The sequence below is a fragment of the Montipora foliosa genome, chromosome 12 (assembly GCF_036669935.1).
Source record: "Montipora foliosa isolate CH-2021 chromosome 12, ASM3666993v2, whole genome shotgun sequence".
Taxonomy (NCBI): Eukaryota; Metazoa; Cnidaria; class Anthozoa; order Scleractinia; family Acroporidae; genus Montipora; species Montipora foliosa.
In genome coordinates, this window is record NC_090880.1 from 17,307,150 (window position 1) to 17,327,149 (window position 20,000).

The 20,000-nt window shown below is 39.7% G+C and overlaps 3 protein-coding genes and 1 pseudogene across 7 annotated transcripts in view; 2 read left to right on the forward strand and 2 right to left on the reverse strand.

Moving 5' to 3' along the window:
- The window catches only part of LOC137979955 (uncharacterized), a 43,744-nt gene that overhangs the window by 15,050 nt on the left and 8,694 nt on the right, over positions 1-20,000 (forward strand). The window contains exons 1-2 of one of the 5 annotated variants that reach the window (XM_068827279.1): positions 2,660-3,100; positions 19,132-19,248. In XM_068827279.1, the coding sequence (XP_068683380.1) occupies positions 19,215-19,248 (34 nt within the window). In that variant the 5' untranslated portion in view covers positions 2,660-3,100; positions 19,132-19,214. Of the gene's footprint in view, positions 1-2,659; positions 3,101-18,665; positions 18,687-18,932; positions 19,012-19,131; positions 19,249-20,000 lie in introns of those variants that run through there. The other 4 variants (XM_068827281.1, XM_068827282.1, XM_068827280.1 and 1 more) reach the window with 4 other exon arrangements.
- On the reverse strand, positions 455-2,115 carry LOC137980911 (uncharacterized; annotated as a pseudogene).
- Positions 6,521-8,572, forward strand: LOC137980155 (putative nuclease HARBI1). Its single transcript, XM_068827530.1, has 2 exons — positions 6,521-7,106; positions 8,014-8,572. The coding sequence occupies exons 1-2, from the start codon at positions 6,563-6,565 to the stop codon at positions 8,490-8,492; spliced, it is 1,023 nt and encodes a 340-aa protein (XP_068683631.1). The 5' UTR covers positions 6,521-6,562; the 3' UTR covers positions 8,493-8,572.
- On the reverse strand, positions 9,294-11,263 carry LOC137980156 (myb/SANT-like DNA-binding domain-containing protein 4). Its single transcript, XM_068827531.1, has 2 exons — positions 10,618-11,263; positions 9,294-9,902 (listed from the first exon to the last, which is right to left on the reverse strand). The coding sequence occupies exons 1-2, from the start codon at positions 11,087-11,089 to the stop codon at positions 9,616-9,618; spliced, it is 759 nt and encodes a 252-aa protein (XP_068683632.1). The 5' UTR covers positions 11,090-11,263; the 3' UTR covers positions 9,294-9,615.

The following is a 20,000-nucleotide window of genomic DNA, read 5'->3' on the forward strand; positions in this document are numbered from 1 at the left end:
TTATATCCTGTTATTTCGCCCAGGCGCAAAAAGGCCTAAAATGCCAATGAACACATAGCTTGAAACTGGCAAACTGGAGAACCTACCAAGGAAGGAGCAACCAATATCAATTGATCCAAGATAGGGAGAGTAATTGGCAGGCGACTATCCAGACGAAAGCCAACTTAGTGAAACCCTTTAAACATTTGGGAGACATAAAAAACCTTAGAGGGATCCGAAAAACCTTTGAGGTTATGACAATAACCGAGAGCGGATACATAAGTCATAACAGTGGATGGACCATACCGAGAACGAAACAAGAAAGCTATAAATACGGCCAAAACTGAAGGTGAAATGAGCAGAGCTAAAAAGGGGGATTGAAATGTATTACTAAAAAACTGGTGGAAAAGTTTCCAGGCACGCTGGTAAACTGGTAGAGAAGATGGCTGAAGACTGGAACGAAGTAAAGTGGAGGCTACGGTTGCCAACTGAGAGGCTGCGGATGGGGAGGTATCACTGTGGGTGCTTGGTGCATGGACGCTGGTGCCAGGCATTTGAAAGTCTCCAGCTGCAACCAAGATAAAGAATCAGCCAATCTGTTCTGAAAACCATGTATACGTTTGACCTTAAAACATATATTGTGCGATAAACACACTAGCACCACCCTACGCACAAAAAACAGACTGTTTGTTAGTGACATGGATCAGAGCCTCATTGTCAGTGAAAATTAATACACGTTGATTTTTAAGCTCCTGCCCCGACAGATGTAAGCTTAGCACAATGGGGTAGAATTCCAAGAAGGCGATATGACGGTGACGCCAGTTCTCTGGCCAGGCACCATAGCACCAATGCTTGCCAAAAACTGCACCAAACCCAATGGCACCGGAAGCATCCGTATACAATTGGAGCTGATGGGAATTACTCCAAGAATCAGAAAGAAAAAGTGAACGGACATTAAATCCAGACAAAAATTGTTGCCAAACTGTCAAGTCCTCTTTAATCCCACGAGTAAGTCTGATACGGAAATGGGGGGTTTTTATACCCAAAGTCAAGTCAATCAGACGACGCAAAAATGGCCGGCCTGGAACAACCATCGTGCAAGCAAAATTTAATAAACCAGTTAAAGACTGAATTTCTCTGAGAGCAACTTTACGACGTCTTAGAAATGAAGAAATTAAATCTTGGCATCTTACAAATTTATCAAGAGGGAGCCGAGCCTTCAAAAGGACCGAATCAAGTTCAATACCAGCAAAAACAATGGTTGTTGATGGACCAAGAGTTTTTTCCGGTGCCATAGGGATACCCAGGTAATGGCAAAGCATTAAAAACATATCTAATTGTTTAGAACACAAATCCCTTGAAGGTGAAATTAGGAGCAAATCATCCAGTAGGTGTAAAATGTCGACGATGGACAATTTTTTCTTGGCTATCCATTCGACGGCCGAGGAAAAAATCTCAAAGGTTTTGCATAAGCTTGAAAAGCCCATCGGCATGCAACGGTCGTAATAATACAGTCCTCTTCAAGACATCCCAAAAGGAGGTAATCCTGACAGCGTACCGGAATGATTCGAAAGGCATTCTTGATATCAGTTTTTGCCAAATAACAGCCCTGGCCAACAGACTTGATAGTCTGAATGGCATCCTCTACTGTAGCATGGGATACACTAGAATTTTCCGGTGAAATTCCATCATTAACGGACATGGAAGATGATTTATCAAACGGAATTCACCGGCTGTCTTTTTGTGCACCAGGCCAGGTGGGGATATACGAAACTGGGGAAGGGGTGGAGAGGAAAATGGACCAGCAATCCGATGGGCTGCAAGTTCCTTATTCAGTTTAGCATCAACAGCCTCAGGATTCTCAATTGCAGAGAGAAGATTCTTAGCAACACACGAATCCTGTCGAGTCGAAACAAACGTCTGGAACCGTCAACAATGTGAAAGCGACTGTTGATTTTAGTATGTCATGATCACGTGATTAGCATTAAGACCCTAGAGGGTATTTGCTGCAATTCTATCGACTCCTCCCTTAAGTCCCAGTACTCCTCGTATTATCAGCCAACTAACTAAGGGAAGATGAAGCCATAAAAATTCTATTTGCAAGCAAATATTTCATTCCCGGTACTGAGCAGGCGTTTGTGGGAAGGAGGTGAAAAACGACTTATAACAACAAGAACGTACAACAAAATAGTATATTTGTACCACACGTGAATAGAGATACATGAAATAAGTAATAAACTTTAAAGAAGATACAATGCCGCCTAGAAAATAACTAAGAAGCTAATCTACGTAGCTAGGAGCCAGAATGAAGAATTTTATGCATAAAGGAAAAAGTCGATTCAAGGAGGCACAAATATAAAGATAAAAGACAGACAAACACAAAGAATACAACAGCGGGAAAAAATTAACACAGATAAATTATAAAAAGAAGGATGAAGAAGCATGAATAAAATAACTAATATGAGGTAATGAGAGGTTCTTTCAGGGAACACCTGGAATTTGTAAAAGCAACGATTTTTAAAGACTCCTCAATATTATTCCAAAGAACAGCCCTCTTAAAACGAATGTTGAACTTCCCATAATTAGTCCTGGCAGAAGGAATACGTTCTTGAAAGGACTTTAATAGGCACATGAGAGTTGATTATTTCATTATATTTGTTTAAAAACAGGAAAAGATGTTGTCCTTGCCAACAAGCATAACTGATTGGGAGGCTTTGGAGACGAGGCTGCCATTCTTTTGCTTAGTACTGAAAACACCGACTCTGAATCACGGACTTTCGGCACTCCTGCGTCGTCTCGGACAGTTTGTCAACGGTCGAAAGAGCCTTCACAAGGACGGAGCGTTTTCCGGAACTGCTTCCTCTAAGGATAAAATTATCTCTAGAACTGAATGATTGCGCATATGTCAAGAGCTAATCGGGTTTGGCTAAGATCATACGGTCATCTAAGGAAAGCATACATCATTACCCTTGACGTCACAATGAAAGGGGTTTTGTGGTTTTGTGGTTTCAAGAAATAGTTTTCGTCGAAAATGGCCGGAAATGATCATGACTGGGAAGCATGACTATGCATATGGTTAATGTAACGGCGTTTTACTTCTGCTAAATCTCTGGCCACAAAGGTATAATTAAGTTGATGTTGTAAGATTTAAAACATCTATTTTTGGCCATAGATATATTTAGCTTTGTTGTTGTTGTTGTCTTTTTTGTTTTTGCTTTTTTTGCTCTCTATCGGTGTCCACACGCATTACAGATCTGTACTCGCTTTGTGAAATTACGATCCCCTTTTTGCGTCTACGTCGCTTAGCAACGTAAACGCTATGTTACTGACAGATTTCTGGCTGGCTGGTAGCCTGCGATAGCATCCGGTTTTTTTAGCTCTAGTTTCACCCGCCGAAAAAAAGCGGGTGATACTAGAGCCTAAAAAAACCTGATGTAATGGCAGGCTACTTCCGTTCCGATTACGGCAGCTGTTGTCATTCTTTTTTAACAGTTTTGTTTGTTTGTTTGTTGTTTGTTTGTTTAATTTACTTTTGAAATAACACTACTACTGGGCAGGATTTCAACCTACGACTTCTGTAACAGATCTCTGGTCAGATGCTATATCCATTGAAGTGCAAGAACTCACTCTGGACAGCGAGGCTCTTTACCAGGCCATGGCTGCTGTAGTTCTGTAGTTCTGCGGACTCTACAATTTCATACGCCTCAATTTTCACAAAGTGAAATGCTTTGTCGATTCAGAACCTAAATAAACGGCCTAGCTTCCCAGGCCGGTTCTTGTAGCTCAATGATTACAGCACCTGACCGATGGAGCTGATAGGTTCGGAATCGAATGCTGTTCCGTTGAACAAGAGACCAAACACGCCGGGAATACGAAGGAAGAACCGTATTTAATTTAACAAGACAATTCGATCTAAAATAAAAGAATTTACGTTGGCACTCGGCCAAAGAAACAGAAAATTAACGAACACGACTTAGAAACCAACTAAACACTTACTTCGTGACTGTCTCAGTAATTGACGTACGCTGTGGCAAACGGTTCGGTAAAACTTAAGCGAATAACTTGTTTCCAATTACAATAACTGGTTAGCAAATGAACAACTGGTTACCTTGGTTGTTTCTGCACATCTGAAAATTTTAGCTAGATTACGCGACTTTACATCAAACGCTCTAAGCTACGAGTATTGCGACATATAAATTAAACTGTCGCTCTGCTCCAGTAAACTGGGATACCCTCTGACGAGCACCAATCTTCGGAGTACTCATGTGGATAAATACCATGGTTGAGCTGTCTAATGCAAGCTAAAAGGTGAACTGCTCTAGCCATGATTATTGTTCTTCAAAGTCTTTGTCATCTTCAATCAACTTTGTAAATTCCTCTTGCTTCCCAATTAGCTTCTTATATACCTCTTGAACTTTAGAAAGGACGACCCTTACCTCCTTTTCCGGGCGCTTACTTAATATCATGTGGCGGAGTGATTATCCCGCTCTCGTCAGCGCTGCCTCGGCACTTCTTCGGTTTATTTTCGTCTCTTTCACCGGCTGCTCGGTCATTGTGTCTTTGTCCCTCAGAAACTTGTTGCCAAGCAACTAATTTAAATAACTGCAGAAATATTTCCATGATATATTTGACCTTCAAAGGAAAATTCCATCAGTGTAACCAGTGATTCGCAAAGGGCTTAGTGTTGAACAGCGCCTATAGAACTGTTTATTAATCAGCCAGACTTTTCATGAAACAAGTTTTCGAAGCTGCAAAAAGGTGAGGTCAATAAAACTGGTGTTTGTGGAATACTGGCTACAAAAGAATTTACTCTTTCCTTCTTTTCAGATCACAAGTGCCAAGGTGATTAGCTTGACGTATCGGGGCCTCAGTTTTCCGAGCTATGTAACCCAACGAGTTACGCAAAATTAACTGCCAACATAGAAACATATTTAATTCTAAACAAGTGTTTGAATTGGAGTACCCAAAGAACTCAATGTTAAAGTTAGAAAATGACTAATGAAATTTTGTCAGTATCCACTTGGCGTTTGTCTTCATATTACGCATAATTTGAGACTTGTTTACTGAAATATTCTATCTTCAAGCCAAATAAATTTGAGAAAATCCTGCCAATAAAAGAACTCACTAGATTAACATTTTTTAAGATATAGTTATTTTTATGGCCTCCTGACTCGCATAATTTAATGTCCACTCCATGTAATTTGTTTGTTCTCATTCAAGTAAAATTTCCTCTCTCAAATAAAGGTTTAGGAAGTGGCCAAGAACCACAAGGATTGCCTAAATACCAAGGCCGAGTCTGTACTTAATAGACCATTTTCGAGTTCATCTCTACCTCCTCTTCAAACCCAGGCTAAGTGCAAAGTTTTTCTCATGAAAATTAGTTTTCATTCATATGTAAAATAGAACTAATCACCATCACAAAAACTACGCACTCCAACTTGGACACTTTTAGACACTTTGAAGAGGAAGCAGATATCAGTGAACTCGGAAATGGCCAATTTCATGCGGAAGCAACTACGTTTCTAATTGTTCAGAATAACTTACAATTAGTCCGGTCTGTTAGGTCGAAAAATTACGAAAATCGTGACAAGACGCGTAAAAGCACCAAACTTGGCACAAATGTAGTTTAGAGTATAACTAATCATTTCAGAAGGGGTGCCGCAAAAAAATACCCCAGGGGGGGAAGGGAGGGGGGTTTTTGTAAGTAAGTCTCAGTTGTGGTGTGTCAAAAGCAGCGTGCCATTATGAGCTATGAAATAATTTAATTTGTTGATTACAGTGTGAAGTAAGTGTTGGTATAGGTAAAATAAAGACCAAGTATGAAAATTTAATAAGCTGTGCTCAAATGTAAAAATATAATGCCTTTTTGTAGTAGAAAAAGGCGAATAAAGACGACATATATTCGTAGTCATTATAAAGCTCAATTCCACATGAATTTCACTTCCTTTATGATATTAATGTTTTAGCGAGAAGATATTTACTAAGTTCTTTTTATTTAAATTTGTTGTAACTTAATGAAAAATATGTACGGCACTTCTTTAACAATAAATGGTAATAAAAAACCAGCGGTGTTTCCATACAACATGCGCGTTACCTCCCAGTGACCGGAGTGACAGTGGAATTGTTGAGAGGTACGTTTTCTTGTTTTACACGGAATTTCACCATCTGAACTGTAAGTATCAACTCATGTTTTATACTCCATCCTTCTATGAGGTAAAATTCATTTTGTTATGATGTGAAACAGAGTCAAGTTGTTTTTTTAAAAACGAAAAGTTCAGTGATTTTTATTTTTATCCGTATATGTGAGCCGGTGTTCAATAAAAGTTAAACTGAATAAGCGTTATAACTTGAGATGAATGGAAAACTGTGAGAAATCACCAGGCCCCGGTTCCTGGAAAGCCGATTAGTGCTAATCGAGGATTAAATATCGCTAATCGCCGAATAAATTTTATCTCACGATTAGATTCTGTTCCTGAAAGCACGATTATTCTTAATCTAGGAATAAACTAAAGGTTAACTTTAACCCACCTAGCGAGGACGATTAACTCGCTAATCGGGGGAAAATTTTGTCAAAACAAACAAAATGGCGGACTTACTGTTCCCTCTAATTGATCCGCAAATACGCGAAAGAAAGTTCCAACAGCGAGAAATTGACCTCGACGAACTAACTGACGAAGAACTCCGCAGTAGATACAGGTTTGGACGGGAGTCAATAAAATTTCTCGTAGAAATCCTGAAAGACGATCTTCAAAGGCAGACGCGAAGAAATCATGCGCTGTCGCCAACGCTACAAGTTCTTGTAGCATTGCGTTTTTTTGCCAGCGGCAGTTTCCTACAAATAATCGGTGACACCGTTGGCCTTCCTAAATCCACCGTTTCAAGAATTGTGACTGACGTGTCAAAGGCTTTTGTGAGCAAGCAGGAGGAGTTTATCAACTTCCCTACCGAACCTGCTGAAGTTCAAGACGTCAAAAGAGGATTTTACGAGAAGGGAGAGTTCCCTGGTGTTGTAGGTTGTATCGACGGGACCCATGTGAGAATTCAAGCGCCCAACAAAAATGAGAATGACTATGTCAACCGAAAGGGCTACCATTCCATCAATGTCCAAGCAGTATGCAACCATAAAGGTAAAAAAGGAGTATATCATTTTCAATAAGCATTCAATATACAAATGATAAAGAACAAAGCAGAAATAATACATATTATCTGAGGGGGTGGTAGAAGACTAAGTTCATGTGCTCCAAGAATAGTTGTTGGAATTCCTATTAATCTTTAAAAGATTTTAACTCTTCTGGTGAAAAAATATTAATAATTAGCAAAGTAATCAACCCTGTAGTATGTTTTTATGGTAGGGACCCCATAAGAGAGTTGACAATAACATGCTTGTCATCTCACTCAGATGTTTGAATTCAATTATCTTTGGGCAGAATGTAGATAAACATAGGTAAAAAAACAAATGGAGCTAAGAGACCGGTCATTATTTATCGCCTGGGGACACGGAGGATTTGGGACTAAACAAGGTGAAATTTAGCTGATCCCTCCTTTGAATGTTACTTCACTGAAGTAATCCCCCCTAACAACTTTAGATGACTTTCACAATCCCCCCATGTCTTCATTTTCCAAGCAAATTTGAGTGGTAACTCTCTGAATCCTTCCAAAGTTTTCAGTGATCCCCCTTTAGGGTTCTCAGTTACGACGGATCCCCCCTTTTATTCTCCTCAAAATTAAGTGATCCCCCCACTAAAATCCTCCCCACCGGAGATAAATAATGACTAGTCCCTTAAGTCTAAATATTATATACTACAGTGCTTGAGGCCCACAAAAAGTCAGATATCTTCGTCCTCTTCAAACAAAAAGATTGGAAGGATGGGGGCTCAAATCCAAAAAACCTATCAGAAATCTATGAGATTTAACCATGGAATTTCTGGAAGGATGTAGTCTCTAACAATCAATAAAAACTCTCAATACGTGAGGTATGGATACTTTATGGAATTACACGATAAAGTACAAAAGTTATTGTTGAAATTTCTTTAGGCATGTTTACGAACATCGTTGCACGATGGCCTGGTAGCACACATGACACCTTCGTATTTAGCAGTTCATTGATTGGTCAGAGGTTTGAGTCTCAGCCCCGCACATTGGAAGATGGCTTGCTTCTTGGAGATAGTGGGTACCCTTGTAAACCATATCTCATGACCCCATATCTCAACCCTACATCTGTAAATGGGGAAGCATTCAACCAGGCCCATAAAGCTACAAGGGTGGCCATTGAACAAACCTTTGGATGGTGGAAGCGAAGGTTTCACTTGCTTCACTCAGAAGTAAGAATGAAGCCTGAGAAGGTCTGCCTTATCATTGGAGCTTGCGCCATATTGCACAACATCGCTATACTGAGGAGTGAACCACAGGATTGCCACCTCCTGCATGAAGACGACCAGCCAGCAATGGCCCCCTTTCATGGCCCACAGAATGGAAAGGCTGTGAGAGATCACATTTGCCACACCTTTTTTTAAAATTCCCATTTCTCCACTAGACGTGTATCTTACGGTGTCAGCATCTAAATTCTTTAAATAACTTAAACATTGTCAATATTGCAATCTTCTAAGACTCTCTGTTTGGGTAATAGCTGCAGAAGTCTATTTTGTCACACATTTTCCTTTAAATCATCCGATTTTAAGGTAAAATTGTTGCATATCAAGAATCATTTTGTGTTCCAGTGCTACTAGTGAGTTTGCCATCATTCAACGTCTAACATTGTCAAACTTGGTTGAAACATTCAAGCCATTGTCACTTTAATTGCTAAGATTGTTGCTTCATCAAAAGTGGTCTTTGTGATTTATCAATTTTGTCTAAAATACCCAATACAGAGGTTCATAAGTCAAGAAGAGTATAAACTTTGTTGCATGTCTTTTGTTCCAAAAATGCTGTCCTCTTTGAAGAACTTTTAAAATTGTTCAGCTATTGGTACTGTTTATGTCCTGACATAGTCACAACATCCTTCGCCAAAATGTTCAAAATGTTTATGTCACTGACCAAGGCTTAACAGCTAATGTAAATACACTAATGGAAGTATTATGACCAAGTATCTCTGACCACTGTTAATACACTACAAGACATTTTCTGGATAAAAGGAAACCAGTACAAAGGAATAATTCCTACAATTCTGCCTGTTGGAAAGATTCCAAATAGTAATGACTTATCAGATCATAATAGGTTTCTGCGAAACTGTCCACCTACCCCTTCCCTAAGCCAACATTAACAGTTACATTTTGTAATACCAATGGATCCTTCCTCTCAGTTTTACATGGATAATAAAAATGAAAGGAGAATGCAAGAAACAAAAGACTCAATTCCACCTGTAATTTGTCTTGGAGGAAATGTAATTAGTACTGTGTAACACCCACCCTATCTGATGGGCACTTTAATTTAATGCAATATAAAATAATGGATTTGAATCAAAATGAAATACATTACTATGTAACTGGTCACAGAGACATTATTTCCATAACTGGGATAAACAAGATTTTTTGTATGAAAAAATATGCTTGAAATTTATGAAGAATCTGAAACATTTTACAAAACATTGTAAGCTAGTGTAAAATCCCAATATCAATATAAAGTGTAAATATCCTGCATTCAATTTAGGATGGTTTCCTTCTCTTCATCATCCAGGTTTTTGCTGATAAGAAGAATTTCCATTCGAAGCTTTGTTTTCTTTAGCTCCAGCATTTCTTGTTGCAGTTTTAATGCCTTTTGCTGCTCTGCAAGAATATCAGCTTGTGAAATTCGTCTCTTTCTATTTGGTGGCAACGGTGAATGATCTTCCTTAACCTGTGCTATGAGACCAAGTTTCATCATATCTTCACTCGATAGCGTTGGTAAATCTTGTTGGTCTTCCACAATATCTGCTTCAGCTGGTTCTACTATATTCAATTCAAGAAAATGTTGTGCATTCAGCAGCAGAAATTTGAACTATAGGAAAAAGTTGAAAAACATAGGATATTTACGTAAGCTTGTATTGATGTTTTTTATAAGCATTCAGTGCCCTTTTTTCAAGTCCTTCTATTACTGCGATTGAGATTTCCTTCGCTGTTGACCCTTTCCTATGTCGTTACGTCGAAATAAAACTTGCTTTCGAAACATAAATGCAAGCTTGACTATAAGAAAAAATAAGTAAGCTTTTCACTGAAAAGCAAAGGAGAACAAATTCTTATTCTCGAATTACGAGTTCATCAGAGCCTAAATTCGAACGTTTCTCGGTGTAAGAGAGAATTCAAAGAAGGTAACACAACAGAACCAAGAAAAACAAAATTCACAGGTTCTTACACCGAAGTTAACCCCGTTTTTGCTGCTGTCGGGGATCATCGAGTTGGTAATTATTAAAACCAACACTATTTTGTCTCAACCAACCATAAACATTTAACGTAAAAATGAGGTTGCCTCACATTTCGCAAAGTAAAATGGCAGAAAATGGGGAGGAAACTATGCAAAATAATTTAAAAACTTAAGTACTTATCTTAAACTGCTCAACGAAAGGTTCCCAGATAAAACCATACCAAAAATGGCCGACAAAGCTACAGCTTTCTAGGAAATCACATGACCAGTAAAACAAAGAAATATTTACATAAGCTTTCTCACCAAGCCCTTCGCCGCCACCAGTCTCAAATCCCCCCAGTCCTGAGAAGGCTGGTGTGTCCTCAAAAATTTCTATGATTTGCTCACTTGACTGGGAAGGGGGCTTGGGTGGAGGTCCACCGCCAGTCTTCTTGTACTCTTTCTTGTAATTACTAAATTCTTTTTTGGCTGTTGAGTGGAGGTTCGTCCACTTGTCTTTTATTTCTTGGACGGAGCGATTCGCTCGGCCAACAGCGTTTACCTCCTTGGTAATTTCATCCCAGACTTGACTTTTTCTTTTGTTGGTTATATTATTCGTCAGCTTTGACTGGATCACATCAATATTTTTTTTTACACTTTCTGTAATTACGGAAATCTCAAGCGGTGAGAAATTTGGTTTTCTTTTTCTTTCCTTTACTTCAAGTTCTTTCACCTCAATTTCCGCCATTTTGTTTTCTTCACCGGCCCCGCAATCCGCGCCAATTTCTCGCGCCATATTTTTTCAGAGGCAGGCGGTCGAAAAACTCGTTAAACCGGTTTTCATTTAGCACTAATCTGGGATTAGTTAATCGCGGGATAATTTCGCTTTCAGGAACTCCTTTTTAACCCACGATTAGTTATCCGAGGAATAAGAAATTTAATCGTGGATTTGACGCTAATCGGAGGATAGATTAATCGGCTTTCCAGGAACCGGGGCCAGATGTTATAAAAAAAATGGTTCAAGAAGGAAATTAAGTAGGTTTATTATTTGATTTAAACGAAAAATTATGGAGTGACAAAATTTCATTCAGAGTTTATACTTTCGCGTTGCACAAATCTGGCAAGCGGAGCGTGTTTAAGTATTCAATGGTTGTCGGACTCAAAGATACGATGACGGATAAAACAAAAATGCCATTCAATTTATTTTAGTTCAGACTGAAATTTCCTGAGTTAACAAAGCTCTAAAACAAAACCATTCTTAGATTAAGAATATTTAAAATGATTATTTCTCTTCTATTTCCTGTCATGTTAACTTTAATAAAAACTGTTTTTTAACTTTAAGGCAATGAATTGGGAATTGTGTTTAATCTGCCAAGCCAAAGAAAAACCCGAACCTCTAAAGTGTCCACTGGATAGTCTTCAAGATGGTGCTGGCATAGAGGCATATCACTCTTTTCTAAATAATGTTGTCGAATTTAGAAAAATTGGTTCTCTACCTGTGGAATTAAAATTAAAAGAAGACATATCAGTTGGGGAACTTTGCACTTACAGGGCTGTCTGGCATAAATCATGTCACCTGAAGTTTGCTAATTCGAAGCTGGAGAGGGCTCAACAGAAAATCAAAAGAAAGAGTACGGTAACCGCAGATTCTTCTTTGCAGGCCAAAAAAGCGAAAAGGCAGGTCTCAGACCAGAATGTATGTATCTTCTGTGGTGAAGAGGGAAACGACCTTCACCAGGTTCTGATCCTTGAAGTAGACAGAGATGTTAACGAAATGGCCGTTCAAATGCAAGATTCTCAATTGATAGCCAAATTAGCAGCAGGGGATATGGTTGCAATTGAAGCCAAATATCATTCGCGTTGTATGCTTGCATATAAACGTAAGTACACGGCATATGTTAAAAGCTGCAGTGAAACTGAAACCACCACCAATGATGATAGTGCGGCAGAAGCACGTACATTTGCCGAATTAATTTCTGTCGAGTCTTCACGACCTCTATGTTTCACGTCTTCGTAACCTTAACGTTGATAAGTCTGTCAACAAGACCCGCTTGAAGAATCGAATCATAGAGCATTACCATGGTGCGATCCAGGAACAAACTGATGGCAAAAACACGGTTCTGGTATTTAACCAAGGCATAGAGACGCTTTTGAAAGATGCCCTGAAAAAGCGTAACTGTGAAGAAGAAGCGTTCAATTTTGTAAATGTTGCTAAATATATCCGTAACGATGTCTTCCAAATGCCTGGGTTTTCTTTCACTGGCGAATTTACCTCAGATTGCCAGCTCAAATCAGTACCACCAAGCTTAATGTGCTTGGTTTCTATGCTACTCAATGGCCCAAATATTGAAAGCCAGGATTTCGAGGAATCCCAACCTTGTATAACCATTGCTCAGCTTATTATCTTCAACATGAAAAAGATCAAGAAACTGGCCACTAAGAGTGATCGTCATAATCAAGATCGGGAACCACCATTGCCTCTTTACCTTGGAATGAGTGTGCACGCGCAAACAAGAAGTAAGAAATTTGTCAATCAGCTTTACGAACTCGGCTTAAGTGTAAGTTACCAAAGGGTCGATGATATCATGAACAATTTAGCGACATCTGTTTGCGACCATTTCAAGTCTCTTGGTGTTGTTTGCCCTCTTTCCTTACAAAGTGGCTTGTTCACCGTTGGAGCTATTGACAATCTTGATCATGACCCATCCTCAACAACGGCACAGGGCTCATTTCACGGAACTGGAATAAGTTTGTTCCAGTTCCCAAAGCAAGATTCAGGCGTTAGCCAACCAGCAGTGCAAAGGCTTAATCTTTGTTCAGCCAGGTCCGCTTCAAGAGATATCACACTGCCTGACACGTATTCCTCAGTTCCTCCTGTTTCTATAAAAACATCAGAAGTAAACGTCCCTGGCACAAGGCAAGCAGGTGTGGAGACCGTAAGCACGGATCAGCTGTCTATTGCCATTGAAAAACAAGTTCACTGGTTGAAGCACTGTGAACAACATCTTAATGAGGAGCTTACCAAAGGTATTCATCTTTCATGGGCTGCTTATCACGCATCTGTAACTGAACTGCCCAACCCCTTGCCGTGCTTGGGTAGCTTGTTGCCATTGTTTTACGAGAAGGCTGCCACAGTAGCCATGATGAAACATGGGATGTCTGTGATTAAGAAGGCAACAGAATTTCTTAACCCGGGACAAATTCCTGTCACTGTCTGTGACCAGCCTCTTTTTGCCATCGGAAAAGTTGTTCAGTGGAACTGGCCTGCTACACACGGAGAAAATGTTCACGTTGTCATGCTGGGTGGCCTACACATTGAGATGGTGCTGTGGACCATGTGTGGTGACCTTCTAGCTTTATCTGGCTGGACTACAGCACTAACTGAGGCAGGGATAGCATCCAGTGGGACATCAGATTCCTTCCTTAAGGTAGCGCATTTGACGAAAACCAGACGCGCCCACCAGGTAACCGCAGCAGCTTTGTATAAACTGCAGCATGTTGCCTTTCAGGAACTAAACGGTCAACAGGACGAAGAGGAGTTTCAGAAGTGGCACGATGGAATGATTAAGACCAGCCCAACGTACAAGTTTTGGGACATGATCATGCAAATGGAACTCAAAGTACTGGCATTCGTGAAAGCACATCGTGAAAACAACTTCTCTCTGTACGTAGAATCCTTGGAATCTCTTGCTCCTTGGTCCTTTGCTCTTGATCACACCAATTACGCGAGGTGGTTACCTATTCACATAAGAGATATGAAGTGCTTACCAGGCCCCGTTCAACAAATCCTCAGAGAATGCTGGGTCATTTCGAAGTCATCGAACACTTTTTCAAGCATCCCAATCGACCAGGCACACGAGCAAAATAACGCAAGGATGAAGGGATCAGGTGGAGCTGTAGGACTAACGGAAAGTCCTGTCGCATTTAGAAGATGGATGGTGGCCGGACCAGAAATTGCTCGAGTGTTGCAAGAGTTCGAAAGTCAGTTGAAAGGTGAAACAAATGTTGATGAAAAGAACAAACACCACGAACAAGGGCTTTCTACACAGAAAACCTTTCAAAGTCATGTCAAGCAACTTGTAAGTACAATTTCAGAAATGGGAAACCCTTTTAAGGATGACTGACCTGAATTACTTGCCCTTGACACACGCAATTGCGCAGATGCCTCAGTGGTGGATACTGAAAGGACTGTATCGATTCACGATACGATTTCAAAGAATACCTTGCCACTGTTGAAGCGCCAGCAGCCAAAGCAAATCTCCAAAGCGTCCTTAAAAATGACAGCGGTAACAAGTGACCGTTACCTCTTCAGTCGTTTGTATATTGCCAGCCAACAGCGCGACGGAGATCTTGAAGAGTTCTTCAAGCATGAAAATCAGCCGTATCCACCTTCTTTGTCAGAATTTGGCAAACTCCGATTCGGGAAAAAGTCCGATTTGATTTCATGCGTCAACAAAGAAACACCGCCACCTCCACCACCAGCATCTTACGATGTCAAAGTTTTTGATGGAGCAGCTATTGTGCATGCGCTTCCAGTTTCATCTGTCGCTACGTTTTCTGAATATGCAGATTCCAGATTCTTACCTTTCCTGGAAAACCACTTGAAGAGTACCAAACGAATTGACGTTGTGTGGGATGAATACCGAGTGGCAAGTCTGAAAGAATCTGCCCGTGAGAAGAGAGGAAAAGGCGTGAGACGAAAGGTAGCTGGGCATGTCAAGTTACCTCAGAACTGGCAGGCATTTCTCGAAGATTCCTCTAACAAGAAGGAACTGTTCGACTTCTTAACCAAGCAAGTTGAAACAGCTTCCTTTCCAGCTGACAGAGTTGTCTACATAACTTCAGGTAAGATGCTAAACACGTTTTGGGAAGGATTATATAGACACCGTTCAAACTTCTTTTTTATGTCCATCAAGTCTTGATGAACACTTACACTGACTGTATCGTCTTTTATTTTAGGTGAAAACGTCATCTCAAGTTGCCCCAGGAACCAAATGCTGTGCTGCAACCACGAAGAAGCAGACACGAGGATTCTTGTACACGTTAGAGATGCTTTGGATAAGGGGGGAAGAAGTGTCTTTGTTCGCACTGTTGACACAGATGTTCTTGTCATTCTAATAGCGCAGTTCCACACTTTGTCTTCAATTTGGTCTGGATTGAGCTTTTGGGTCGCCTTTGGGATGGGAAAGAATTTTCAGCTGCTTTCTGTTAACACCATTTGTGAGTATTTGGGCAAAGAGAAATGCCGTGCGCTTCCATTTTTTCACTCGTTTACCGGTTGCGACACTACGTCAGCATTCCTGGGGAAAGGAAAGAAATCTGCGTGGGAGGCTTGGAAAGCGTACCCTGAAGCCACAGAAGCTTTCCGTTTTGTGAATGATAGCCCCTTCATTCCACTTGAGATCAACACTCCTGTATTTGATGTTCTTCAGCGCTTTGTGGTGATACTTTATGACAGGACCAGCCTTGCTACCGATGTGAACACTGCTCGACGAGAACTCTTCACAAAAAAGAATCGGGCGCTAGAAAACATTCCCCCAACAGAGGTAACTACCTATCATACACAAATTTTTAGTTGTTTTTGTGTTTGATAGGCTAAATTTGTGATAGGTAAACACCTGTGAGGACAACGCGAAAAAAAAAAAGGGAGAGTTTAGCGTAAAGACTAGAAACATTTCAACTAACTCAACCTTTTCTTGTATTGAATCCACTTATCAATTTTATTTTAACTAACCAAAGCCTATCATAAGGCTATGCTGGACTTGAACCTATAGTTATTCTACTTGGGCTATTACAGAGTACGTTTAATTTATGAAGTACATGGAAATAAGCGGTGCGCGTTTGTTTAAAATTATACTTGTGTAAAGAATTTATATATAACTTCTATTGTTTATTAGGATGCCCTGTTGAATCATTCTAACAGAGCTCTTTACCAAGCTAGCATCTGGACGTCCCTTGATGAGCAACAATTTTACCCATCCCCGTCTGATTTTGGATGGAAAATGGAGAACGATAGATGGAGACCCCGCTGGACCGTACTTCCAGAAGCCTCTAAGGCGTGCAATGAATTGCTGAAGTGTGGATGTAAGAAAGGTTGCAAAAGTGGTCGTTGCAAATGTTTCAAAGCCAATCTACCATGTACTGAGCTCTGTAGTTGCTGTGGAGGCTGCCAGAACACAAATCCTTAAAAATAGAGCAACAAATAACAACCATTTACGATATCTAGCCGAAGATGTTAAAAATTAAATGTGTAAAACGCAACAAAAACACTCCTTGATATAAGTGCGCTCAAAGCATCATAAGAATGTCACGTGATCAAGGCAAATGACCTTTTATGGACACAAACACAAAACCGAGTCTGAGTAATGTAGTTTAGTCATTTTACAACGGCATTCGTCAAACCTGGTACGTAATAAACACATTAAATGCCACAGCCTCGCTTTCATGCCAGCATTTGAGTATTGCGTAATTTCTATGAGCCTCATGCCCCCCCCCCAGAAAGCCAAATCACGTGGCACCCCTTCTAAATTTGTTTCTTACGTCAAAAGGAACATCTGTACCGAATTTGGTGCTTTTACGCGATTTGTCACGATTTTCGACCTAACAGACCGGACTAAATATACTGCAACGTAGTACCGGACTGCATGATTTGGCGCAACGATGACATAGGAGGGTAGTGGAATTCTGCACGACATCCACGGTTTTGACGAAGTAGCACCATGATCAAAAACTCAAATCTTTCTTTTCTTTCTATTTCAAACTATGTTAAGTAAACAATAAGTGACCCAAGTTTTGAACCTTAATTTCAAAAGGACACTTACTTATGTTAACTGAAATTTTCCTTTTTGATTATCCGCCATTAGCTAACTTTAAAATCTTGAGAGAGCTCGAACGAGGAGAAAATTACGTCAAAGATTCACTGGTTTAAGAATGCAATGCGCTTGTACGAGACTAAATGAATATGCAGCACGTGTTTTGCATACATGATAAACTACGTTAACACGTTGAAATTTTAAGCCATTGAGTGAATGACGTCACTTTTCCTTAGATTCCCTCTGAGGTGCAGTCGGTCAGTTTTGAACGTGAGTAATGGCGGACCTTGAGATCCAAAACTCACACTCAAAGTAAACAGATTTTGGATAAAAATCAAAATCTCAAAATTTTGCTGGCTGGTGTTAAGCAAACACACTTTCAAAATTCGAAAAAAAAAAGGAAGTGATTGTCTTTTTGTTTTGTTTTTTTTTTGTCATGGTACCGTTTTATCTTCTAAAAGAGAAGTCACGGTAAATCAAAAGACCTTTTTACAGTTATGTGTTTAGTTACCTGGCTTTTAAATGAAAGTGAGGCTGGAGTTGACCTTGTTATGATACAGACCTCCCTGCTTTTCTTTCACCTCTCATCTCTATAAAAATTAAAATTTTGAATTGTTCCCGGAATTTTCCGGGGGTAAAATATCCTTTAAAACATCTTCAACTTTAAACAACCTGAAGACGACCAGTAAAACCGGTCAAAACGTCGATTTAAAGGATATTCTAACCTTGGAAAATCCCGGAAGCAATTCAAAATTTTAATTTTAATGATTTTCTTCTCATGCTAATTTGCTTGAATTGGCATAAGAAAAGCACTTAGGTTTCTATCAAAACAAGGTCAATTCTAGCATCACGTTCATTCCTAGGCCAGTAAACTAAGTACACAATTTAAAATGGTCTATTTCATAGCCAATACACGAGAAGGGCAGGGGTTGTTTTCCAATATTGATATAACGAAAGCTTGTGTGTAGTAACGTGACAACTTAAGAATATGCCTGATATCGCCCTGGACCGCTACATAAATAAGATTCGAAATACTTCGGATGGCTTCATCTCATGACCATTAATTATAATTAGTTCAGGCAAGGTAAACTCTGTTACATCTGAACAAAGCACGACGCAAGACATCGTGCACTAACGCATCGTGACACACGATGACGTATATAAAAGTAAAGTAAAGTAACCATATTTAACTTCGATAACTCGTAACAGTAATTCAACTGACGAACCTGAGGTCGACGGTGCGCTCATTTTACTCCCCCCTCTCCATCAGGGCTCCGTTTTAAGGGTATTTAAAGCTACTTAGCTACACGGAAAGGAAAGAAGTCGAAATAAGGATGCGAGATCCGGGAATCGAACTCAGGAACACTTGCACCAAGGCCGCGCACTAACCGACAATGATGCTTTGTTACATAACAATCATATTTTTGTTAATTACCAACGAAATATTAGTAATATTGTCACTTAGGCGCAAATATGGTGTGTTCAGGATATACACGTCATGCTCAATGCTAATGATTAAATGCACTGATGCCTCTTGTCACGTATCATTCGTGTATATAATTTGAACAGGAGGCAAAATTCGTACGTGCTCACTCAACTCATCATTTCAATCATTTTATTTATTTGTTTATTTATTTATTTATTAACTTTAATTATACATCGGTAAATCATCAGGACTTTGTTAAATGTACTAAATCACAAATACTAATTTATAGAAATCTAAAAGCAGGAATAATAATAATAAGAAGAAAACGCCGTGTGTATATTAAATTATTCATAGCCGGAAAAAAAACACTGCAGTCGGATTTAAAACTTGCGAGAATTGATGCATGCCGCAAATTGACGGGTAAACTGTTCCACAGCACCGCACCACCATATGTAGCTGAAGCTGTTTTTTTGAGAAACGGTTGTCACGGGGCAGTGAAACAGCTAGCCTACTCTCACAATTTCTTTATAGAGAATCATTTGGCTCTATAACCCGCTTTTCGATTGTTGCTTATACGCTGTTTTGGTTTCATTTTATCAGCCGGTTTAGACGTTCTCCATGCCCGACTACAAGCCATAAATAAGACGCGGTGCTGACCTCAGACAAATACTGAATCAGTAAACATGGAGGGATTAACTGCTGTTTTCTTTGGCACACGTAAGTTGAAGTTCTGTACAACGTATTGCACTCCGGATCGAGCACCATTTTCACAGTTCCCTCATGGGCAAAAACATTCAACGATATAAGCATCAGCAAATTATTTTACTTATCCATGCATACATAAAAATAATGGCAAACGGTTGAAAGTCATTTAAAATGAGCTGAGAAAAGTGTCCAAGGTGTTTGCTGTGATGACCTAAGAAAAGGTAGAACGATAAGAACTTCTTTTTTCTTAACTGTTTGTACAGGGTCTTTTGGCTTATTTTGATGTTTCTCAAGGACATCATTCATATGATATTTAACACTTCCCATAGGGTAGCCATTAAGTAACAAAATCCTCTTGAGGTCATCAAATTCAAATGCAGCAATAAGCCAAAGTGCGGACTAGGTTTATTTTGTATTTACGCGGAGTAAAAGAGTCCCACTTGGTGTAAATACCGGTGAATGTCTTCTTTCGATAAATGAAGGGTTAGTTTCTAAAGAAACTGTGGTGCTGCGTCGGTGGGGAAGTAGTATACAAAAATTTGGTTTTATCAACGGAGTTTTCAGGCCTCTCTGCGCAATTGCAAAAATTGCGTTCATAACTGCGAAGATCATAGCTTCACTTGATTTCATATCCGCAGTTCATATATGATTCATTTCATATACCATTCATCATTGATTCATTCCTCACGGGATCATTAGAACCCACAAATGACCAGCTCCCAACGTCAGTGGCTTCATAGCTCAGTTGGTTAGAGCGTCGCACC

Coding starts and splice junctions, on each gene's coding strand:
- LOC137980155 (XM_068827530.1), top strand. CDS start 6,563: ATGGCGGACTTACTGTTCCCTCTAATTGATCCGCAAATACGCGAAAGA. Junction 7,107..8,013: donor AGCAGTATGCAACCATAAAG/GTAAAAAAGGAG, acceptor AAATTTCTTTAG/GCATGTTTACGAACATCGTT.
- LOC137980156 (XM_068827531.1), bottom strand. CDS start 11,089: ATGGCGCGAGAAATTGGCGCGGATTGCGGGGCCGGTGAAGAAAACAAA. Junction 9,903..10,617: donor TGGTGGCGGCGAAGGGCTTG/GTGAGAAAGCTT, acceptor AATTGAATATAG/TAGAACCAGCTGAAGCAGAT.